The sequence below is a fragment of the Bactrocera neohumeralis genome, chromosome 3, assembly GCF_024586455.1.
Source record: "Bactrocera neohumeralis isolate Rockhampton chromosome 3, APGP_CSIRO_Bneo_wtdbg2-racon-allhic-juicebox.fasta_v2, whole genome shotgun sequence".
Lineage (NCBI taxonomy): Eukaryota > Metazoa > Arthropoda > Insecta > Diptera > Tephritidae > Bactrocera > Bactrocera neohumeralis.
The window spans coordinates 77,762,687-77,788,749 of record NC_065920.1 but is presented as its reverse complement, the minus strand read 5'-3'; the positions used below and the strand labels follow the sequence as shown (position 1 = coordinate 77,788,749).

The following is a 26,063-nucleotide window of genomic DNA, read 5'->3' as shown; positions in this document are numbered from 1 at the left end:
GATAGGACCTTGTATGCAGTATTAAGAAGGCTAATCCTACGGTAATTGCCGCAGGTTGTGGGATATCCATTTTTGTGGACTATGCAGAGCACACTTAGATTCCAAGAATTGAGTACTTATTCATCCGTCCATATCTTGTAAAGAAGCTGATGCATATAACTTGAGAGTATCCATCGGCCTGAGCCGCTTTGCTGTTTTTCATTGCTATACGAAGATTTTTATAGTTGTGCGATAGAATATCTATTCCATTGTCATCAATTGGGCAATCCGGTTCGCCTTCTCCTGATGTTACAATTCAAAGCTTAATGACTTGCTTCTTGTGACATTTGAAAACTTCTTTGAACTAGACCTGAATATTATATTGTGAAAATCCTTCTGCTTTGTTTATTGCTGTTTTGGAAGATTTTTGTGGCATCAGCTTGTCTTTTGTCACATCATTCTTTGCTCTGCTGAAAATATTAAGGCTTTCCCAAAATTTCGGAACTTTCTGTCAGATATATATTTGTTTGCATTATGATGCCTGGATCAATAATGATATAAATATAGATTATGACGATTTTGTCCATCCATCTTTTTGGAGTTCGTTTTTGGAAAAATACAGAGTTTGTGCGGAAAGTAATACAAGTAGGACTGAGTCGATTAAAAAAAAAAAATTATTAAACCAATCGTTACAATTCTTTAAAAACTTTCAAAATAGGCTCCTTTTACGTCGATGCAGCGCTGCCAGCGCGATTTCCAAGCATGGTAGGCGTCACGGAAGGTGCTTTGAATCCCCTCTGTCGTCTCAAATTGCTTGCTTTTCATCGGCCTTTTCAGGCAAGGAAACAAAAAAGTGTCGTGGTGCAACTTCCAATCGACTGCGATGTCTTGTCAGATCTAATTGACCCTTCGTTTGGGTCTCTTGAGGACTTCCACGTAAAACTTGGCGTTGACGGTTTGTCTAGGAGAAACAAAAATGGTGGAAATTGCCAAAAAAGACAGTGAGCATCCTTGTCACTTTGGATTTTCTCATTCATCAGCGACCTGTTCCAAGTCCCCGAAAAGGCCTGGTGCCACCGAAACACATCTTTTCTTGCTAAAGCAACATCTGGGTAAGCCTGCTTGATCGTATCAAACATCTCTGTCGCAGATTTACCATGTTTCACACAGAATTTAATCGCGTACCTCTTCTCTAACTAATGCTGCATTTTCGGCTGGCACCACTTGCAGAAACCGTCGCGGGAAAATGTTTGTCCTGACTCCTCAGGTGCTCGGGGACAACTGACCAGCCGCTCGTTCGTTAGTTAAGACCGGTCTCTCCCGAATCCAGTCGATGCGCGCACGGTCCGAAGTACAGTCACCTTGTATGCTACTTTGACAGTTGGTTTCATTTATGATGCAGCTTGTCAAATTCTTGATAATATTTTTAAAAACTTTGGCTTTCTTTAGAATATTTATTTTTATATCACTGATGCTCCCATTTTAGAAGTCGAAGAAATTACTTTATTCCCAACCGCATTGCTTTTGAAAAAGTTTCCGGATGTTTATTACTTAAAGCTATTTTATTTATGTAATACACTTAGTTTAACCATCTCGCTAGTATTCCTTCGTCCTTCCGAGAGACTAGTATAGTTCTTAAGTTCGCTCATTGAATCTTTCCACATTTTTCGCCGTGAGTCGCGTCAGCTCCTGTGTCTTCTGCAAAAATATGTAAATAAATTTCGTTAACGGTAAGAATAAGTACTTCATATGTAATCGATTACCATCTCGAGTAATTTCTTCACACGCTTGGCTTGCTCTCGTCTGTCGATCAACTGACGCGCTATACGCAGCCCGGTGAACGCTAAGCCAATGGCAATCAACATCCAAATGATAATGGAGCGTGAGTCGAAGCGGTCCACGCGCACACGCGGCCAAACCAGCGGCGGTGGTGTTGGCATAACAGGATCAACGAACGTCTGCAATGAAGCACAAATCAAAACTCTTTTTGTGTGTGTTTGTGTTGTGTGTATGCAAATCACATCAACGCGCGAGGCCAATTAGCATTTTTATGGCACCTACCGTGCAATCAACATCACCCCCGACATGGCGGCGCTCCCACAAACGCCCGGCGTCCAGCACCACAAGACTGCGATGACGCTCCGCATCATAGCAATCAATGCCACTCACGTTGAGCAGCGCTGCACTCCACGACGACGCCAACGAATAGTTGCGTCCGAAGTGTACGTGCGCTGGAGCGCGCACCAGCTCAACAATGAGCCACTGGCAATGCCAGCGGTTGGCGGACAAATCAACGCTCGCACCACAGACTTGCAACGCCGTCATGACGTCGCCATCAAGTTGCGTTAAGTGATTCTCACTTAAATCCAGCGTAAGTGCCGAGTGCGGCAACAGCGGCGAGAGATGAGCGATGAATGCGCCGGATGACAATTGATTCCCTGACATGTCCAACGCACGCAGATAGGGCAGCTGCGCGAAGAGTTCGGCATGGATGGTCGGCAGGGCATTACGTGACAAATTGACGCGCTGCAGTTGGGTGGGCGCATCGAAGAGTCCCATGGGTAGTTGCGTCAAATTGTTGGCGGACAGGTCGATCGTCTCCAGATTGATGAGCTTGTCCAGACAGGACGCGGCAAGCATATGCAAGGCGTTGGCGCTGAGGTTGAGATGCTGCGGAAGAAAAAAACATAGAGTAGAGAGTATGAGTGGCCAAAGCGCGGTAAGTTTTTTGGAAATGAGTGTTTTAACTTGCAGCGCTGACAGGAGGACAGCTCAAGTGCAAGAAGATTTACTTGGAGTGTTTGTTTTTGTGCCGTGCAATTAAATGCAGTCGTAGAGATCAACAGGAAATGGATGACAGCTTAATGCCGTAGCGCGCATCAGAAACATGTCTGCTGTTGACACGCGCCGCAATGCACGAATGCAAGTGTGCATGCTTTCGACAGTCGGAGTTTGAGTTGAGTTCTTAAGGAGCACTTTGTTAGTGCGGCTTTGAAGGAAATTTCCCGAAGGATGAGTTGTAAGCTTGAAACGGGAGTGCTAGCGTTTTTTTTTGGCATTTTTGTATTTTACTAAAGACATTGTAATGGATTCCACGTTGATGGATTAAGTTTATTAATTCCAATAAGTCTTAACTGGACTTTTTTATTTAAGTTAAGTGTCGTCCAGTCAATTTTATAAAAGGATGTCATAAAATTAAGCAAACTTGGAATTAAATACAGGGTGCGCCAAAGTGAATGCAAGATCGAAAATAATTGCAAGGTGTCTGTCAGATTTAAATTTGCCGCCATTTATGTAGTAAAGTGTTGACAACCCTCAAAAAACAAAAAAAAAAACAAATCGACAGCTGACAATTTAAGCTTAGTAAAAATGGAGAGTTACACGATAGAGCAACGTGTTTTCATTATTGAAGAAAATTTCAAAAATATTGAAAGCTTCGAGGATTAATTAAAAAGGCGGCAAATATATGTAAATATTGAGTTAATTTTGAAGTACTCTGTATTTAATTGGATAGATAAATTAGATAATTTTTGAAAGCAAACAAATATCATAGTAGAAAGAATTTTATTAGAAAAGAAGCAAAAAAAAAATAATCTGGGGCGCTTTGAGGTCATGAAGAGAAAGGGGAGAGATGTAGTTGAATTTCTAAGAGCTTAAAACGGTTTATTACGATTTATAAAGGAAATAAATTACATGGCAAAGTTGTAGGTATTGAAAGTATCTACAATTTTGTTATAAGCATTTTTCTCATATAACCTCAAAATGTATGTTAAAAATTCAAAAAACTCAGTTTTTGGTCAATATGAAGATACGTTTTTTTGGTGCAAACTTACCTATATGGTAAAAACCCATAAAAAGAATTTATCACCTTATTTTGGCCAAATTGTAGAATTTAAACGAAAATCCTTAACTCAAAATATGTATATGCTTTTTTTTTTTTTTCTTTTCACTGAAATCAAATTATCTCAAGCTATGTGTTTTTCTATAAAAGTCGGCAGCTTTTTCCTTCGCTGAAATCTCTAATTTCGGGTGACATAAAAATAAAGTGAGATCCAAGTAGAAGTACCCTTTTCAATGGCTTTTTTTTACATATCACGCGTTAGTCTGGTCAACCTATGATATTATTTTTGTTCAGTACTGTTTGGCATTTCATCATGGTAAGAGTCATGCCTACACAAAGTTTACAAATCGTTCAACTTTATTACGAAAATTCACGTTTTGTAAAAAATATTTTTCACGCTTTGCTAAAATTATGGTGAAGATAATCGGCTTACTGTGCGCAACACCATCATCTAACTTGAGACCCAGCATTCATTATTTGATAATATTCGATCGAATAGACTACGGTCCAGCACACAATGCTGAAAATATAGCACCCGCAGCTGAGAGTGTACACGAAGACAGTGGAGAGTCAATTCGGCGCCGTTCGCAGCAACTCAGATTCAGGTATGGAACGACTTGGGATGAAGAGCAACCTGAAGATATTCAAGAGCTGCCATTTCATCTCAAAAAAACAACGGGGTGGTGTTATTCGTAAGCCTATGGAATCATCGGTCCATTTATTATTATTTATTACTGTCGCAAACACGGCTTACGCGATTATAGCCGAGCAACAACAGCGCGCCTGTCAGTTCTTCTTTTCCAAACTAAGCCAGGTCCTTCTCCACTTGGTCCTTCCAACGGAGTGGAGGTCTTCCTCTTCCTCTGCTTCCCCCGGCGGGTACTGCGTCGAATACTTTCAGAGCTGGAGTGTTTTCGTCCATTCGTAGCCGCTGTTTTTAAATTCGCTGAACTGTGTCAATGTCGTCGTATATCTTATACAGTATCGAATGCGATATTCGCCGTAGCCAATGCGCAAAGGACCGTAAATCATACGCAGAACTTTTCTCTCGAAAACTCGCAACGTCGACATTGTCATCGTCCATGCCTCTGCACCATATAGACGGCAATAGTAAGTGACCTATAAGGGTTTGGTTGTTGTTCCTGACTTCCTTGTTGTTGTTAATGCTGGTTTCAAGATAGACGAAATTATCTATAATTTATGACTGTCAACAGTGACGTGGGAGCCTAGTCGCGGGTATACGACTGTTTTTTTGATGACAGGAGATACATATGTTGTCTTGCCCTCGTTCCCTGCTAGATCCATTTTTTTGCTCCTTTATCTAGCCTGGAGAAAGCAGAACTAACGGCGCGGGTGTTGAGGGCAATCATATCAATATCGGTTCAAAAGTTATGCCGGTGAAAACGTAATCGTCAATGGCGACCATTTGATGCCTGAAGCTCGTGATCTCGGCGACATTTGGTTTCAACAAGACAGGGCCGCTTCCCACACATCGCGTAAATTAGTAGATTAATTGAAAGAACACTTCGGTGAGCAGATAATTTTATTATGTACATATGTAAATTCTAAAGTCTATGCGAACAATTCCGCTTCTATTCAGACCTTGGCGCAAAATAGCACGCATGTCATTCGGCAGTTAGCAGTCGAAGTGCTCGAATGAGTAATTGAAAATCGGATAATTTGAGATAATAATAAAAAAAAAACAAGAAAAAACGTTAACTTCGGTTGCACCGAAGCTAAATACCCTTCACTGGTGCATTTCTGTTAGTAACTACATATGTGTTCAGTTTGTATGGAAGCTATATGCTATAGTTAACCGATCTGAACAATTTCTTCGGAGAATACATTGTTTCCTTAGAAAATAACATATACCAAATTTCGTGAATATAATTTGTGAAATGTGAAAGTTTTCCATACAAGCATTTGATTCCGATCGTTCAGTTTGTATGGCAGCTACTTATATGTTATAGTGGTCCGATATCGGCCGTTCCGACAAATGAGCAGCTTCTTGAAGAGAAAATGACGTTTGCAAAATTTCAAAACGATATCTTAAAAACTGAGGGACTAGTTCGTATATATACAGACAGACAGACGGACGGACAGACAGACGGACATGGCTAAATCGACTCAGCTCGACATACTGATCATTTATATATATACTTTGTAGGGTCTCCGACGATTTTAAAAACAGTTATTTCGACCTGTTGACTACATTACATACATACATATGTATGTCTAGTTCTTGGCTATGAGGATCTTTTGTTGCACGTCATTTTAAATATCATCTTCTCATTAAATAAAAAGAAAAAAAAACATAAAACATGTACACTTATCAACGAATCCTCACACAATCATTAAGCTGGTCGCCGTCCACAATTCCTGTTGCATAACAAATTATAGAATAATCAAATAAGCATGCTTGCTGGCAAATCGGTAAATAATTGATATGAAATTAAATGAAATCCAATAAACATTCGCAATAAAATTCCATAAAAAACAGCAATAACAACAACGCATGTATGAATAACATAACCAGCAGCTTTAGCACCACACAACCTCAACAGCAACAACAGCAACAAAAGCTTATTGACTCAACCATGCAAATATGTACTTTATTATAGTTGTGCGTTGACATATAAATAAAGGCGATTAATTGCTTGACACACACACACAACGAAGCCTCAAAGTAAATATGTTTGCTGGTAGATATAGCAGACACACGTGAATAAAATATATGCAACACACTAACAAATTTGTAGTTACAAATACACTTGTAAACAAATGGTTGAGTTTACATATGTGTGTTTGTATGTATGCTGCTAGATTTATAATCGGCACGTCATAATGCGCAATAATGTGTACATAAATTGGTTAAGCATATAAAGGGTGTGTATATCATGTGATCAAAATTGACACGGACTAATCCATTTAATTTGCGCGATCAAATCGAATCGATACAAAATTTTCCCTAAATTGGTATAACCATTTCCGTAGTTTAATCTTTACATGTCATCAAAAACTTGCCTGATGCGAGTATTCCATCCCCCACGTCAATGATGATAACTTCAGAGGATGTCAACATATCTTTTGGCTCGACTCAACACATCTTCGGCCAAAGGTAGAGGGGTATGAAGCGTGTCAATGGAAGACTCGCATCAAAAGATAAGCATTTTTAGCCAAAAAAACTCCGAGTAAAGTTCTCAAAATGGATGCTATATATTTGATATCGCAATTGTCCAATTGGCACCCCTAAAATGAGCCGAAACCGAAAAAAACACAATCGCTGAAGGCACTAAAGGTCTTCGCAGCGGACGCGTCGGCATGCTTGTTTGGGCTAGAGTCTATTTGAAGGCGCCTTTCATTAGGTTATGTCAGGTGAAAAGGTCGATTCTAACAAGGATCTCACTTGGACAGCTAAGAATGCCGGTCCATTTTTATACAGAGTCTAGTAAGAAGTCCTACAATTACGACAGTATGATCTTGTAGTCTGTTGTAGCAAAGAAGATGGTCATCAAAAAGGAGTCAAAGAAAATCCAACTCGGTTCCATTCTGTTTGTCTTTATGTGTTTTAAGTAACAAAAATTATCAAAATCTATTAAAAACAAATCTGAATAATTAACTCAGCTACTCTGCTTAATTGCCACAGAAGCACCCTGTAAAACAGTAAAATGTCTAAATACTTGAACGACTGTCACTCAGGTGGGGAAACGGCTTATGTGTGTGCATACATGGCGAAACAATAGTGACAGTGCGTGTGAGTTTGTATGGTGGCCTGTTCCCACCGATTTTCAAAGTGGGCACACAGAAGCTAACACATACTAATACATTCACATACTTGCTTTTAAACAAAGAAAATACTCGCTTTATTGCACATTGAATGAATATTTAAATTCAGCTCGCTTAACGGCAATTATTTCCGCAAACAAAAGAATACTTAACCCATTAAGGAATAAAAATTATAGTAATGATTACTATTAATTTGTAATTATACAATGTAAATACATTTTTTGAGGCGTACAACTCTTGGCTTGAAACTCTGTATAAACAAGAAATGGAATAGTGAAAGAGAAAAGCTTTCAATGAAATGACTGTGATATTTCAAATCACATACTTATATTTCATAACGGTAACTTTAATTCTAGTTTAATTTGTTATCAAAAATAGAGTGAATAGGTCTTTCAGATAAAAGTCGCTAATTTCTATATAAACCATCTAAGGCGGCACAGGGCGGAATGTTAAAAAAATACCGGGTAGTCGAAAAAGTATTTTCGTATTTCTAATCAAACCTCAACTTATTTTTTTACATTTATAATAAACTTTAATGAACCAAATATGTACCATTTTGGTCGACCTCTTTTTGCAATTTCTCCTCTAGAGGTGTGAAACTTTTCTGGTTTCGTGGCGAAAAACTGCGACATCTAAATATTACAGGCTTCTCTTGTCCTGATGGGAGACGAAGCGAAGAAGACGAATAGAGTATAGTCTCCGTAAACTTCACAAATTTCATTGGTACCTTGCGAGGTATTCTTTCCTTTTTTACACAAAAATTTCAAAACAAATTATTTTCTCTCATTTTTAAACAGCTGTAACTTTTGTTCAACTTCCCCGAATTTAAGTTTTTCTCAGCTTTCCACCACTATATGGGGTGGCACAATATGATTGGTAACATTGGAGATATACAACTGCAACCACATCTATCGACAAAATTCGAAAGACTTTTTCGACTAACCAATATGTGTGTACAAATATTTCGATAGGTTATGCCCATTAGCTCCGTTTCTCTTTTCTCTTTAAACGCATTTTTTCGAAACTAAATATATTATCTGGTTTGCTTGCTAGTTACAGGGAAACAAGTGCTGAGATTACTATCAAGCTTTTTATGCCTGGTTTGTGTCTATGCAACAATTTACCAGTTCTTTGACTTGACCGAAAAGCGAATTATGGCAGTTCAAAAATTATCACAATTTTGTGTAATTAAAAAAAAAACAAAAAAGGCGATTTTGTCCGTTTTTCATTTGTTTTCAGACCGAAAGTCATTGTGTGGATAATATCTTTTAGCAGAGATCTTTATATTATGCAAATCTGAACAAGTGGTCAGTTGCACAGCCACGAGAGGTTTTTGGGGGACAAGCAACCCCCCAAATCTGAGATTTTAGTTTAGAAATTCAGAAAAGTTTACGAAGTAATATCAATCCTATAAAATATATTGGAAGGAAAATTCTAGCTCTTCCTTCCTTCTTTAATCAAGCTTGCACGTTTTTGATTCATTCAACTCACCGTTAGCGCGGCCAGGCCATCGAACGTATTCGCCTTCACTTCCACCAGCCGATTCGCACTAAGATCCAAATCCATCAACGCCCACTCTCCAGTCGCGAAGGCATCAACGGCTTCGATGCGATTGTGCGACACATTCAAATGCAGTAAACGTGTAAGAGCATTGCTGCGTAGCAATTCCAAATCCCGCAGCTTATTGACATCTAAGCGCAGCGAACGCAGATGTGCATTCGTTGCAAAGCTGTCGGCAGCCACGCGCTCAATCGCATTATGTTGCAGTGATAAATGGGCCAAATGTTGCATGCCACGAAAATATAGCGACTCAATCACGCCGAGACGATTGTGTGCCAAATTCAAATGCTTCAAATGTGGCAAATGCGTAAATGCGTCACCGCTGATGCGCTCGAGCATGTTATGGGCCAGGCTTAAATAATGTAGATTTGGATAGCTCACGAAACTTTCGGCGCTGAGCGTTTTCACAGCGTTCCCCTCCAAATCGAGCGTGTGCAGCGCCTTTAGTGGCGCCTGAGACCATGGCTTGACGTCGGTGATGTAGTTCCAGGGCAGCGCCAACCACTGCAGCTGTTCCAGTCCATTGAGCGCGTAGGCGCCAATTTTCGCCAGGCCACTCTCACGCACTTCCAGCGCGGTGAGTGAGGTGAAGCGCGTGAAGTATGCATTTGGTAGCGTTGAGATGTTGCACGTCACAGCGGACAACTCGTAGACCGCCGCGAGTTTGGGCAAATGCTGCAGTTGTTCGGCATTACAATCGGTGAACTTGTAGATGATGCGCCGATTGGGCGTGGCAGCATACTGCCGATAATGCAGCAGGAGCAGCAAGTATACAAACAGTACCCGAGGCCAGCTGTTATAGGCCATTTGTTGTGACTTTTTAAGTGCGCTTTGATTACTTTATGCTAATTCGTTCGCAGCCAGATTGAAACTAGCAGCAGAGTGCACAAAATTCACGGCGCTAGCTGCTGTGCGATAAATGAGACAAACAAAGCAATATAACGGTTATCTGACAACTTCTGAATTTATGCTAAATAAAACAAATCTGTGGACGCGCTACTTGGCTGCTTACAGCTCCCAGTGATATCTAGTCACAACACTTGATAAGATCTGCGCGCACGATCGCTGATAAAGCTGTTTATATAAAAATAAGTGTAAACATGTGTTTTTACGTGCCTCGCAGCAGCAACAGGGTCAGGCGTTTGATTTACTCTAAGTCAACTGCAATGGAAATTTCACCTCAAGTTATTCGCTGAACATTTTACAATTTATTGCTGCAAGAGAGGAGGGGTGGCTGAAAATTATGATGGTGAAAGTATATATCGTCGCCGAAATGGAAAACAACGTATCATCAAAAAGTCGAAACTGAGTTTTTTATTGCTTACGATTCACTACAGCATCCGCTGTTAGCTATAACCCATATATAACCATTTTATAACCAAAACTCAAATTTTGTTTCAATATGAGTGGTTTCTATTAAATAGTTTTTCCTTCGCCTGTCAACTTATAAAATTGATGTTACATTATTTTGTATTTTAGGTGACGATATGAAGCGCAATATATTTATTTTTTCTTCTTAAAGTATGAAAGACGTAACGTCATTAATAGAGATAGAGCATATTTTCAAGGCAACTGTGATAACTGTGTCTGTAGAGTTTAAATAGTTAATAGAAGATAGTTAAAGGTTTCAGATTGAGAACAATTCATGTGCTCTTCACTATATTATAATATAGTCTGACAGGCCCAAAACGACCAAAATTTTGGGTAAAATTCAAATTTAAGCACCTCTTTTTTGTTAATTTTTGATACTTTCTTCAACAAAAGGTCACTATACAGACATTATATTATGTTGAGAATTTGCTTTGTAAGGTTTCATTAACAGAGAAAGCCAATATCACTGCAGAAGAGGGGCACCTTTACTTTTCATCTGTCTGTTATACTGTCCGTCCGTTCATCTACTATGTATGTATATGCAAATTAGTCCCTCAGCTTATGAGATATCCATTGCATACCCGATTTTTCCTTCTTTCTTGTCAATAAGCTGTTCATTTGTCGGAGTCGCCGATCTCGGCTCATTATATCATTACCCCCTATACAAATTGAACCCCAATAAGGGGCTGGTACGGAAAATTTTGTCATTTGAAAAGATATTTTCAAGAAATTGAATAGGGGTCATTGTCGAAGGCTACGGTGCAATTTTCGAATAAATTGTACAGATAGAATAATGATATCATAAGACTGCCATACAAGCTAAACGATCGGATTCAAGTGCTTGTATGAAAACTTTTTCTTTTGAGGAGATATCAGCACTAAATCTGATCAGAATTATTGCCTAAGAAAATGATGCAATCTTCGAAGAAATTATTCGTATCGAGTCACTAAAACATATAGGTGCAATACAAACTGAACAATCGGAATCAATATTATGAAAATTGCGTATTATAGTTTGAGTGTTGTCGAAATTTTCGTTTTTTCTTATTTAAATTAATTGAATACGAGGAATGAAAATATTTCTAATAATTATTAACACATTCCGAAATTTGTGTGCTAACAACACAACAAACACAAGGCGTTGAAAACATTAAATTAAACCTCAAACATTGCACACGGCGCACTAAGAAAATTCAGAACTATACTTCAACATATATTTACAGTTCATAATTAAATTTAAAATATTAAATTTAAAAAATGCCATTGCCAACAAATAACCCACAATCTCTTCATATTTAATCACAACTTGCGCAACCTATGACCTGCTTATAAAAGTGAGCGAGCTCACAGGCAACTGTGCACTTCTATGTATGCGCTTTATTATTTTTACAATCGCAAGTTTGCACTAACGTGCACTCACATACACACACACACTAATACACGTACATATTAAAAGTTAAGCAATGCATAAATACGTTACTCATACGCCAGAGCGCACAGTTACCTCTGTTATGTTCGACACACATATACACCAACACACGCACACATGCACTCGTACCTAAACAAATAGAATGTATGCCAATGCAAGTGAAGTGCAGTGTGAAAAGTAAAGTCAAATGTCACATGAAATATACATAATTTGAATGAAATGAGCTCACTATATTCCACACGGATTACGTAGCCTACCCTTGGGGGGCAGGCGAACGGGTGTGCGCCGAATCAAAGCTGAAGTAATTGAAATTAACATTACTGGCAACAAAATTGCCATGGCTTTAAGCCTCGTTCAGTCACACGCTAACTGGCTGCTTGACTGACAGACTGCCTGACTGGCTGCCTAGCTGACTTTTGACTGTTGTCAACACACTTTTCAGCGCGAATGCCGTGCCTTGTTTAATAACCTACAAAACGCTCGCTCGTCACTTGTTGGCTGCTCTCCAATACCAAGAAAAAATTAATAAACTTGCATTTAGCATTGCATGAGCAAATATTCATAATGCGGCAAGTCTTTTTGAATCAATGGAACTCAAAGGCTTTGGTGGAAATCATTTTGGATGCAGGCCAGCAGTTTCTTGGTGCTTTGCTGTTGCTTACTTGATGACATTTTTATAACCGCATTGCAAATGTGATTTAAGTGATATTTTAAAATTTGGTTAAAATTTTATTATTATTATATATTATATACGGAAATTGGGGAAGAGTAGGTGGTATATTGTCCACTAAGCCTCTGAGCTTTCATATCATGTTTATCTCTCATACAGATAACGTATTGTTTTGTTAGTCCTGAAAACTTTTATATTGATAAATCCTCAATAATGTAGATTAACATCAAATTATCGACTTTGTCAACATGAATATCATACTCTTCAAAAAGAAAATATATTCCTTAGAACAACATTGATTGATCAGTTTGTATGACAGTTATATGCTACAGTGATCCGATCTGATTTTTTTCTTGGGAGATAACACCATGGCCTTAGAGAATAATCCATGCCAAATTTTTTGAAGATATCTCATCAACTGAAAAAGTTTTCCAATTAAGCACTTAAATCCCATCGTAAAGTTTGTATGGCAGCTATGCGCTAAAGTGATGCGATCAAAACAATTTCTTGGTAGATTACATCACAGACTTTGCGAATAATCGCTAAGCGAAGAAGTTTTTCATATATATATTTTCATCGTTCTGTTTGTATGACACCTATATTCTATAGGCGATAAATGAGCTGTGTCTTGAGAAGAAAAAAACGCCTGCACAACTTCAGAACAAGATTTTAAAATCTAAGGGATATATACAACCATATACAACCACAGAGAAAATTTTTATGTCAAGGACCCTTCAAGGAAATTTCGATTGATGGCCATGTGCCTTCAGCATTTAGTAAGAACCCAATCAGTATAAGCTGCTCCACTGCTTTAAAAAAGATAATTGCAGTCATTGCTGTAACAACTTAAGAATACCACCGCCGACAGGCTCAGCAGCGAACTCTAAAAAGCACGATCTAACTTCTATAGAAGAGAGTGCTTGCAACATAATTGAATTTGCTGCAATAAAAATAGCAAAGCACACTTCTAGGCGCAGTTGTGTTGATAGCCAATGTAAACATTGTATGCTTTTCGGCAGCGCCAGTACAAACTGTACATTTAAATCTTAAGTGATAGAGTCGTCAACAGTTTGCAGTCTTTTTCCTTTCACTGGTTGCACATTTACTGGCTCGCCGCCAAATGATGTTGCTGCCGCATCACCGAAAACGATTGCAACGGCATTGTTAAACACGCCGACTAACAAATGAACAGCAGCGCGTACGCATACATACATGCACAGTTACTTGTACAACAACAGCTGTTAGCGCTACGCGGTTGCATGCCATTTTTGCAACACGAAATCAAGCAACGACAAAAGACGCTCGTTTCCAGCGCATCACTCGCCTTCTTTCGCTTTCGTCACTCGTCCGTTATGTCTTAATTGCATTAGTATTTTTGCCACTGTTGCATTTGTACAAATGTCATTTCAATAGAATTACCAGCTCGCTCTGCAATCGCAGTGGAAAGCGTTTAGTGTGGCTGCGCCAGGAAGAGTTGCGGAAGATCTGCGCAACAGTTGCTGCTGTCGCTTGTGCCTGCAGCGAAACTCAGCCGGCATTCGTACTCCTGCTGGCGCTCGTCCTGCTGCTGGCGCTGATTGTTTGTCGAAAATGCTTTTTAATTATCTCAAATGAAATGGAGACAAAGTGGATAGTTGGCCGTTGCTTGCTCTATCAGATTTAATTTCTCTTGCCTTTCCGTGATTCGTTTATTCACCTAATTAAATCCTAATCTTATTCAAGCTGAAATGTTGTTATATTATTTATGTTTAAGTTGTCTAGCAACTACTGACCAAATTGTGCACTTAAATGTTACATAATAAGGTGATCTCTTATGCACTCAGTCATGAAGTTGTTCATAGACGAATAAATAATAAGATAATGAATTAATATTAAGGCTGTTGCTTGCTGAGTGTGCTCTAAATTGGAGAGTAAATGGTTAAATAATATTGTTTAAGCTGCTTATTCTACCAATTTGTTGCAGTAGCTGTTGGTGCAACTTCCTGAGAATAAAAAGGTGGGCATCTCAACAGCGCTCCGGCTCACTCATTATGAATTTTGACTGATTACTCACATACCGTATTCGCCAGATATGGTTCTAAGTAGATATTTCTTCATGTCTTGACTAATATATGGCTCACTGGAATGACATTTCACTTAAATAAGGAGTTGAGATGGATTCAGATTTCCGACTAAAATTATGTTTGAACACAGTGGCTAAGAAACTTTACTTCATCTGCTTTACTTCTCCCGGTTTATAGCCCAGATCTTGTTCTTTCAAATTTCCATTTGTTCTGGTCGAAGCAGAGTTCCCTTCCGAATATTACCTTTCAAGGAGTCAGTCGACTCGGGCTTATCTGCAGAGACAAGCTACTACACACGACCCCACAAAAAATAGTCTAGCGGTGTTATATCGTACGACTTTGGAGACCACGTCAAAGGTGCCCTTCAATAAATGGATTGCTGGCCAGCTTAATTTTTGAGGAAGTATGGACCAATGATTCCCTCTGCCTGATGTAACTGCATTACAACAATGGCTTGTAGATTATAATCACCAAAGGTGAGCTTCAGCGCTGAACAAAGTTTTCTTGTCAAAGTAGCCATTCCGTTTTGAATATATTCAGCAAATGTGCGACGAGCGTGATAGTCGTTCGGTTTCAATTCTTCCACGAGTTGGATTTTGTAAGCCTACAAATCAAGTTTTACAGGCGGATGGACTCTTTCGGCTCTTCTGCGTTGCTCTACTCCACAATATTAATAGCATATTCGATCTTCGATCTTCTATACGGTGTCTTTGAGAATCCACTAGAGTAAACGTGGTACGAAACCGTTCCCTTGGTGTTCGAATTACCCACTCTTCAAGAGGATTGTGCCGATCGAAAATTGGAATATTTTGATTAGAAACTTGCACGATTAGCAAACGTTGCTCGAAAATAAGTCTATTCTACAGGAAATGGGTAACCAAAGTTGGTATAAATGAAGTAACAGCTGTTAAAGACACAAAAAAACCATACATAAAAGAAAAACATACATACATGCATTTTTTTAATAAAAGTTAAAATTTTGAGAAAACCGCTCAAAGATTGTGTCGAAAAATAAAGCCTAGTTTTCATTTCAAGAAAAAACCAACAGTAAAATCCAGAAGTAAAATCATATATGAGAACACTGGATAACGGTACGCCTAAATGGATCACAGCATTTCATACATTTCTTGAGAAACTCGCAGACATAAATTCTCTTTTAAAAAATTGTCTTTATATATTTTTATCTATCCACCAGCCTCGCTCTAAACCGTTATTTACAGATCAAGTTTACAGATTAAAAACAAAAGTTGAGCGCAAATAAAAAATAATATTTAACTTGCAACACTATCACGAGTGTGAGTGTCTAGCAATACGAACAAATACAATATTTAGCCAGCGAGATGCTGTGGCAATAAAATAATAGTAAACAGTTAGAAATAACAACAGTTGTCATAATAGCGCATAAAATAGCTAATGGGGCACAGAAGGACATAAACCGCAATAAAGGGCATAGCAATAACAGCAAAGAAAAATTAACTTGAGCGTTGGGGTACTGGATTATGGGTACGTTTCATAGTTTCCGTGGCGTTATGAGATCACTTAAGTCTGATTTATGTGCGTGATTGTGCTCGAGCTGTTGCTAACTCCTTGATATGCTCATTTAAAAATATGGAAGAAGTTAATATGTGTAAGGATAAGGAGTTTTGCAAAATTATCGAATTCAAAATGAACAGGTTTTTAAGTTTTATCCAGCTAGAGAGACATCTTTCATATTAAAGAGCTACAAGTAAAAGTATGATTTTTTCTGCTTTCCTTATCATCGACCACATTTCGTCTTCTCTTTGTACATATATATGTATATACATGTATACAAAATACATCTCTTCTTTGGCTTTACTATTCTAGCGTTTTGTATTTGTTTCCCCGTGAAATATTGATACACATACAGCAACATACCGTATAGCTACATGCATGCAATCTCTACACATATTTTCCGAATTTTATTTTCTCAATTTTCGTTTGTTTTCAACGGCGTAACAAATATTAATTCCCAAAAGTACTACGTGCATGACAACAACACTCAAATCCGGCTACTAACAACATTGGATCAACTTAAAGTTGTGTAGGTTTGATCAGCCTGACCAACAGAGCCAATGCGACGAGCCAACTCTCTCCGGTCAGTAAATGAACCAGTAAAAGCCGTTGGCCATGCAATGAACCCAACCGGCGCTAAAGTGATCAATTGATGCCACATTTGTAAATAACAGTGAGGGGCGCAGAAAAGTTGACCGTATGTGACAAAGAGTTGGAAAAGTCTTTAAAGAATTTTGTTTTGGCTCGTTTGCTAAACAGAATTTTTTATGGATTTCAAATGAAAAGCGAAAACAATTTTCCTGGGAGTTTTAGTTAGAGACGCCAAAATACAAACATCTTGTCTCCTCAAGGTTTTCAAAAGTATTATACATGTGATTTTAAGACTTCATTCCCCACAAGATCTTTCTATACTACAAGATGTACCGTTTTAATATTTTCAAATATACCACTAAGCAAAGCAACCAAACCCACTGTTCGGCCATATTGACCGCCCATTGGGTTACCGTCATGTGCAAGTGACGCGTGGAAAAATATGTCCTAGCAGTGGTCTATGCGCCCGTTATTGTGTTTGCGGCGCTCTGAGCAGCACAGTGCCGAGCCGGGCTGGCCAGGCGCACCACAATTCCACACAGCCGCAGCGTGCCACGTTTTCGTATGTGCAGCGAATGCTAATGCAGATTCCCATCGTCGTTCCACATTGTTTACCCAACGGATAAGCTTTCAACAGTACTTGCTGGCAGCTGTTGCCACAAAACTGACTTTTAAAGATTGCTCGGTTCGTCGCACATTTACTTCAAAATATTTGGTAGCTGGTCATTTGGCTAGCCGGTCGGGTCATCAGTAATAAATCGTTGTGTGTCGATGTCAATTTGGCTGGAAATTGAAAATCAGATATCTGGTGGTTTCGAAACTCTGGCTTATTTGAAGCATGTGTCTATCTACATTTGCTTTATTAATAGGACTAAAAGTTTCATATGCTTATTTCTAGTTTTGAAGTATTGTCTGAATTGAAGCACAATCTAAGTGATCTTCGATCTTTTAAAGTAACTGTTTTGTGCTTCCTTAAAATAAAGTTCCGATGGCTTCCAGAAAATACCTAAATATATAGAAAGTATCAGCTAAAATTGTAGCAGATATTCTACGGAATTCTTGAATTTCTTCTTCTACTTTTCTTCTCTTCTTTGGCACTACAACCGTGGGTCGGTCTAGGCCAAGAATACAAAACTTCGCCAGTAGCCTTTATCCTTTGCGAGGTCACGGCAGTTGCACATGAAAATGCAGACGGGTCGCTATACACTTGGTCCTTCCATTGGATTTGTGGGCGCCCTTGCTTCTTAACTCATGGGTCTCGAATCGATAGAGATTTTCGCTCGAGCACCATTTTTAATGCAGTCAACATGGCCGAAAAATTCATTTGCTGAATTTTTACACATTTAACTATATCCAAGCTACCGTAGAGCTCATTCAGTTCGTGATTCCATCTTCATCGATATTCATTGCTCACGCTGGTGCCTCCAAGAACTGTTCTTTCGAATACTCCAAGCACTTTCTCATCTCGGAGCGTCTTCGTCCATGTTTCTGCGCCGTATAATAGGAAAGGAATATTGAGAGACCTATAGAGCGTAATTCTTGTATACTGAGATATGGATCTCCTTATCAATTACCTACCGTTCATAAGGTAGCACCTGTTGGCACGAGTTACTCTGCGCTTGATCGCCAGGCTTATATTATTGGTAGAATTTATGCTGGTGACGCAGTCCCCCACATGCGAAGATTTTTTGTGTGAGACCTCCAGTTACTTTGTCCAGCCAACCTCTTTCGCTTCTTCTTCCAGGCCAGAAAATAACGGCTCTGTTGGTTGGGCTTAAGATGTCAATACCATCTTCTTAACCTGTAGCATTGTACTGCCTGTAAGGTCTTCTGGTATCGACGGCTCGGAGGGCTTCTTCCCGATTTTGATGGAGCTAAAGTTGGTGCACGAGGTCACCCAGCATAACCGTATAAGATTGTCAGTGATATGAAAGTTAGATCTGATAGTTGTCAATCTGTGTGTCAAGGGCCTTTTCCAGGATTTTATATATTGTGGAAATTTATTTATTTTTAATTATAATTAAATAACGTCTAAAGCCATACTTATGTATAAGATCCAATCAGTTTTTTGAAAGAACTGTATAACTGTAACTGCTGGCTTTTAATAGATCAGTCTGTACTCAGTCGTCTCCTGAAGCTTTACTGTTTTTAAGCCACCTTAGAGCGGTTGCCACCTCGTTGATATAATCGATATTCTGGCTAATGAAGAAATCAAGTTGAAATCCTATGAAATATAATAATGAATACATACGTATCTGGATCGCAGATCGATGATAAAGTAAATAATAAATCGAGCCTCATAAAATGGTCTAAAGTGCCCATTTTCTTAAATTTGTGGTCGCCGAAATGCAACAGCATGTTTGCCAAAAAGGAGGGGCAAGCATTCTTACTTTCCAGTTCAACAAGGAAGAAAAGAGGATCCAAGAAATAGCAAGAGGAAAGAAAAGTATTATCATAATAATAATGAGGACAATGATTGCGATAGTGATCATCTTTATTATGAGCCGTTTCAATATTCCTCGTCAGCCACATTTCCTTTTATTCGCTTAAACGTTGACTTTGTCGAGATAAATTGAAATTTCTTGCCTCTTGTTAATCGAAGTGCTATGTTTTTGTTCTTGTTTTTTATAGTTCTTACTCAATATCACCGCTGTCATTCAGCATTACCAGTGGCAGCACCTTCAACGCCCTCTATGTGTAATGCATGGCACTTGCTGCTGCCGCTATTGCAAGTAGATGCATTCGTCCTTTGGGTTATCAACGCCACTTCTGGGAGAAGACGACAGGAAGCTAAGGAGAATATCAGCACGCCAGGTAGTAACAAGGCAGGAAGTGGAAGTCGAAGTAGAAGTAAAAACGTGCAATAAGAAGTGAAAAAGTGCGCTATAAGGGAATTATTAAAAAGTGTGACTTTGGCTGGCAGCCGTCGATGCCGCCTGCCTGCGCGCCAGCCTCCGGTGTCGACAGTCAGCAGCGTTGCTAGGCTGTAAACAAGCAAGTGATTGCTTACAAATCGGCTGGGGGCTGTGCAAGGGTGCAGAGCGTAGGGCGTGTCAACGTAGACGGGCGTGGTGCAACAAGATCTGCAACGAAACATAGCGGAATAAAAATAGGAAGACAAATGCTGGGGTGGGGGGTAATCCGCAAAGCTGCTGGCAGAGTTGTAAGCCGGCTGACATGACTTGGCATCGCTTGAGTTGGCAGTTGTGATGTCACGCAGTAAACGTAAAGAAAACAACAAAAGTTATAAGCGAAAATTGCAATGACTTTTGCCACACAAACAAAAGCAAAAAACAACAAAAAGAATAGAACATAGAAATGCCATGCCATTTGCCGGTGGCGAAACAGCAAAAGAAGTTGCCAAAGAAGAATTGGAAAACTGCGCCAACAAGTGAATTCTGCGGCTTTGTGCACCAATGCATCGCAGCGCCGGTGTTTTAGCGTCGCTCACGCGCCATATGCTCGCAGCACTCAGCACCCGCTTGTCGCAGACCGACAAAGGCGGCAAAATAATCGACAATTGCGCTACACAGAAGTAAAAAATTAAAAACGTGATGCGCATTCTCAAAATACTTTCTTAATTTCTATTTCTCGAACACGTGATGATATCTTTTGCGATTTATGGTGCAACTTCACCGACGCGCTTGAGACTAAGTTTTTGCTCTTTGGTTCTAAAAAGTCAACTAAGAAGAGTCTACTCTCGTTCAAAAGTGGAAAATTCGAAATTTCATTAGTTATTCCTTCATTCTCACTTCATTCTTCGAATTCATAGCTCCCTAAAAAAGCCACACTTCGTTGAGTTAAATTTTCTGGTACATACTTCTGCTTAATACATAGCTGACACTTCTGTTCCCGACGGAAGACCCCCGGCAGAAGACTCCCAATTCAACATTTTCCTTAACCTTCCTTGAAAAAGCGCACTGCATCTCATCTCCAACGACCCTACACCAGTCATCAAAACATAGATGAGTTACAAAATCTCAGTGCTTCGGCATCGAACATCGGTTGCAATCGAACCAGGATTTTTATGGATTATCACTTACCTCATTGACTGTGACTGGCACTAAGAGAGACATATGCATATTGTTGAAATTGCTCCTCATGCAGCGATCCATATTACTGATAGTCGCAGTAATTAAATTCTTTCGTAAACAAAACTAACGGTAATCAAGCCTTCTCATATGTCATTTAATTTTTCTAACATTCTTGCGCCGAAACCATTAACAAAATTGCACGTAACATCTATAGAAAAAATATGGTCAGTACTTAAACGGAAAATTGATAACAAATGGAATGAATGGCCATTAATATTTTTATTTTTGCGAATCGACTGCAAGGTAAAGGACAGTCAAACAAACTATCTTGATGGCAACATTTAATTCAATTGAGTATCGGCAATTGAGATAACTTTTTTCCCGAGCTGAAAATCAATTTAAAAAACTTCCAAAATCTAGAAAACCGCAATGAAGTGATTTGGCGGCGGCGCTGCTTGCCACGAGAGGCAACGCCGATGCGGTGATTGCATTTTATGACACCACCAACACTGCCACTCCCACATATATACCTCTATATATGCATGTCTCAATCTCAGTTGCTAGGAGACAGCAACAGCAGCGGCAACAAGGGTACTTTTCGTTGATGGCCGGCGGCGGCTTCAACCATTTGCTTATTGGCGTTCTCAGTGCGAGGTTGCCATTAAGGTGATGCTGCGCAAAAAGTTGGAGTAATGTTTGCAGGCAAACAAAGCATTCTGAATGCGATTTTGACGTGTTCTGCATTATTTTGGAGTTTTTGCAGCGCCAGCTTCACGGCATTTTGCTCGTTTTCATTTATTCTGCTATTCTTCGTTTTAGCATTTCCCTCATGCCTGCATTTTTATTATTTATTTGCATTTTCTCTTGCTGTTATTTTCTTGAGTAAAATGATCGCTTTTTTCGGTTGCAACATTTACTCCACTTTGGTGGAATCATGACTTCGCAATAACTGCAGGTAAGCCCTGAAAAGTATGCTGCACACTTACGCTACCAGCAGCGCCTCGGTGGTTGTGTTAGTGTATGAGTGTGTGCGTCGCTGCAGCGAAATGAAATGAAAACACAACAAAGCGTTAGCATGCGAAATTGAAATTGAGGTGTTTTTGCAGGAGTGTGCGTGCGTGTGTATTGCAAGCTGTCTGCATTTCCTCACAGCTGACAAGTTTGCTTTACCTGCTTTTGCATTCTTTATGTAATTTGCTGTTTTTAGAACAACTCCTTTTCCTTGATGCCAGCTGTAAAGATTTTCCTTCTTGCCTCCTTTGCAGTCGTGTGCGATTCAACAGTTTTTATTGCTTTACTTCGTAAGTCATTGAATGTTGTTTTACTCTAGATTCTAGACGGTTCGTTTGAGGTCAAAGCTGGCAGCAACTCTGAAATGATGAATTAAGGCCATGTTGTGTGAAAATTGATTGTGGTGATTGAATGTAGTGATGGTCTATGTCTTTTCGAGAAATTATATTTTAATTCGAAAAAAGTCTAGCTATAAAAACTTAACCAAATGCGAGGTGAATGTTTGTGAGATGTGCTTGGACTCTGAGTACAAGAAGCGAAGATAAATATCGAAGCTGCAGACGACTATACGTAAAACTGAAAACGATTCGAAAATGTGAAATAACTCATGGCGATGTTTGGATAAAGCACTTTAGGGTGACCAAAGGTAGATAGATAAGTAGGAACACTGCCACTTCGGACTCAATTTGCGCTGGATGCTCCGTTTTGATGATATAATTTTTCTATCCCATCTCAACGTTGCGCTAAAGCCATTTGGTGCTCTTACTTACGTCAGTTATGCTTTTTGTTTGCAACCATCCAAGTTTTGGGTTTGTGGTAGGGCCGGAAATTCGCAGAGAAAGCTGGGAGCTACTGATTGTTGATGATTGTTTGAGCCCCTTTAGATAAATCTCAATTCAAAGCCTTCCTATAGTCGTTTACTATGCTGTGAACCCGACAAGACCAGCAATGCCGCTTGACAATACAATTCTGTATGCTTCCACAGTTATTCAATAGAATAACGCCTTATCCTTGTCAGGTAGTTTCGCTTGAAAAATGCTAGCTGAGTTTGGTGGGCGGATATATAGAATGATCTCAAGATCACGGGTGTATACCACCGCGCCTACTTCACACTCCATTTATTTGTTTGCTATAGAGGTATGATCCTCTTCCTTTACTAATTCCCTTCTCCATTTACATTTAGGGGGTAACTTTACCCAAAGATGACTAGTCTGATTTTTTTATGTTTAGTACCCCATATACCTCCTTCCTTTATTCTGATGGCAGAACTTGCTGCTACTTCCCGAGTATACACGTCAATAGGCAGTTGTAGGAACCTATTAAACGCATCGATCGAACTTTAAATCATGTAACCCCTGAATCGGTTACTTCTGTATTCCATTTAATTTTTTGATATTATACTGTTTCTTCAATGCCAGTCACTAAACCAGTGCTCAATGAGTTAAAATTGCTCTAATGACGGCCGCATGACTATATTTTCGCTCCGGTACATGCTAAATATTATTTTGCAAGTGTAATTGACCAAAGGCTTTATGTATTAATTTTCCAATTCAAATTGGTATCGATTTCCACTTCTAGATAGTTTTTCGTGGGGGACAGAGAAATTGTTGTACCACTGAGTGACGGAAGATTAAATATAGATATTTTTGTTAAACTCCTAAGTAGCATCAGTTTCGTTTTACTAGGGTGAACACCTAGTCCGTTATTCCTGGCTCAGAGGTGTGACCTTCGTAGAGCTTTTTTCACAATCATACTGATTGCAAAAGGGAATATTCCTAATATCATCAACACCATGTCATCTGCATACTTGTATGTCATTGCTTTCACTGCCATAGAGGGCGTTAGAAGTGCGCTTTGATTAGCATTCCGATCTAATTTGATGTGGCAGTTCTTCCACAGATCTCTTAGTCACGAAATTTCAAGCACATTTCTGTCAATAAACTGATTTTTATATTTTTTTCGCGTCATCTGTTTGTAGTTTTCTTGAAACTTGTAAGCTCTTTCATTTCTCCATTAAAAAAAACCCACACTACGAAATGCGAAGAGAAAAAACGCTCAGCCGGCCACAAAAACCTAGAAATTTCTTTTTTAATTCTCTTCAAAGATGTGCGACATTTAGAGCGCCTAAATTTTTGTCCACTACAGCCCAAATTAAATTTGAATCAATCTTAATAAGAAATGCACTTCTTAAAAAGAGTGTAAATATTTAAGCGGCCAATGGAGGTCGGCAAGCTGTTCCGCTCGCCTGGGGCATTGCGAGTGTGCAATCACAGTCGGACTCCGCAGATTTGCAATTGCGGTTTGTGGCCAGCTAAATGCAATTAGGACAACGCAAAAAATATTTGCAAAATAAATAAAAGCCGAATAAAAAGCAGTAACGAATTGAGAGCAAAAATCAGCCGAAAACGAGTTGGCAGAGAAATTTTAGAGAATACTAAAATCGGTGTAACTTTCGCTGCGAGTCGTAGCCATGGCCACGACAGCAAATACACAGCTGTCAATAGCAGCACACCATTCAATGCGCTTATAGTTGTTTTTGTTTTTCCTACTGCAGGCTAAACTGTTGCAACGGCAACGACAGCCATCGATTGCTACACACAGTAGCCACAGCCAGTGGATGAAGGCCTAAACTGACGGGCCGCTGGTAGTTCGGAAATATTTTCGATTTTAAGCAAAGCAAACGGCAATTCGAATGAACTTTGCCGCCGCGCACACGCCTGCCTGGCCACCGCCGCTACTTGCGCGTCTCACACGGAGGCGACGCGCCGCCTGTTAACCCACTTCAGCAGGCAGTTTCACTTACTCGATAGTCTACACGGACAATGTGGACAGTGTCACACATGGCGCAATATTTACCGCTTTCCCTTACGCTTTCCGCTCTGCTTCCCACAGACGAACTATGCTTGCCGCTGCCGGGTCACTAATGCAACGTCAAGCGCTCGCAGCTGAAATAAAATCTTTTAACCTACTGTTTATCCTTGTTGCTACTTTAAAAACATATATGCTTGTATATATGTATGAGCCTGTGTGTGTGTGCATGTCTAGCAGCGAGTTATTTGTCCATAGAGTGGTGTTTATTTATTTATTTTTGCTTTTTTCGGTGAAATCCTTAAGCAGGAAATGCATTTTTTATACTACAACTCGGTTTGCTTGCTTACAACTGCCGGCGAATGGGCCACACACCGATGTGCTGACATCACCGTACACTTGCAGTTTTATGTACTCACACATTCTCATGCTCGAGTGAAGTACCAATTGGTAAATGTCAAATAAAAATGGCGAAGAAATGCAATCGGATCGTGGGTTGGCGTGACGATGCTGTAAATGGAATTTGCGCTCAACAAGCCATGAAGAAATACTATATGTAAAGCTTCGAAAAGAACTAATACAAATATATGAGGAGAGAGATATACTGATTTGTTATTCTACTAACCACGGTGGATTTTTAATATATCAGAACTGATTTTGTACTGGCTGTAAATATTTTCTCTTAATTCAGAAAAGCAATAGTCGATGTTTGATGAATGTATGGTCCTCAGCCACGTCGTCAAGCATCTCATATGCTACTCGACGTGGTTTTTGCACTAGATTCTTTCTAGCACGGACACGCTCCATACCCAAAACATTAATCAAAATGCCTTGAGTCCCAGTTGAGCCAGCAGGTGGATAGAACTCTCGCATGAGTCGCAGTGAAGCAAGTCTTTGACGAATTCACGACATTCACGGAATGCTTTTTCTCACCCAAATACTTATGTTCGTGATAAAGTTGACTTGCCACAAAACACGTGCATCATTTTCGACGATTCTTAAGCCGTGATTTCATAGAAAACACAAAATTAAAGCAATTTTTGCTTCCATGGTAAAAGTGTCTGAAAAGAGATTATCTCGCATATAGTGTGCTACCCACTAGCCATCAGGCCATCAATAAACCGATTTTTTACAAATTCGTCACTAAACTCACTTGAAATGTGAATAAGCTCTATTTATCTCAACTTTATATCTGTTTCTATATATTCAGCGTTTATTGGAGCATAACGTCCCGTGTGCTCTTTCCAGCTCATTCATCATTCAAAGCCACCATTGCTGTGTGACGGCTGTGTATAAATTTCCATTTTTGATTATCAAATTAAATTCGCAATGTTTGTTAAACATTTATATGCATACACACACATGCACTGCCCAACGAATGTTGGGC

General features: G+C 39.4%; 1 protein-coding gene across 1 annotated transcript; it reads right to left on the bottom strand.

The window, feature by feature from the left end:
* Positions 1 to 1,477: 1,477 nt before the first annotated feature.
* On the bottom strand, positions 1,478 to 10,066 carry LOC126752501 (insulin-like growth factor-binding protein complex acid labile subunit). The gene is made up of 4 exons (XM_050463342.1): positions 9,098 to 10,066; positions 2,041 to 2,649; positions 1,743 to 1,937; positions 1,478 to 1,677 (listed from the first exon to the last, which is right to left on the bottom strand). Exons 1-4 carry the CDS (start codon positions 9,971 to 9,973, stop codon positions 1,615 to 1,617), a joined length of 1,743 nt encoding a protein of 580 aa, XP_050319299.1. The 5' UTR covers positions 9,974 to 10,066; the 3' UTR covers positions 1,478 to 1,614.
* Positions 10,067 to 26,063: the final 15,997 nt, after the last annotated feature.

Excerpts from the sequence above, each read along its gene's own strand:
- LOC126752501 (XM_050463342.1), bottom strand. The coding sequence starts at position 9,973 with ATGGCCTATAACAGCTGGCCTCGGGTACTGTTTGTATACTTGCTGCTC. Across the intron at positions 2,650-9,097 it reads ATGGCCTGGCCGCGCTAACG|CATCTCAACCTCAGCGCCAA; the intron begins GTGAGTTGAATG and ends TTTCTTCCGCAG. Across the intron at positions 1,678-1,742 it reads TGAAGAAATTACTCGAGATG|AAGACACAGGAGCTGACGCG; the intron begins GTAATCGATTAC and ends ATATTTTTGCAG.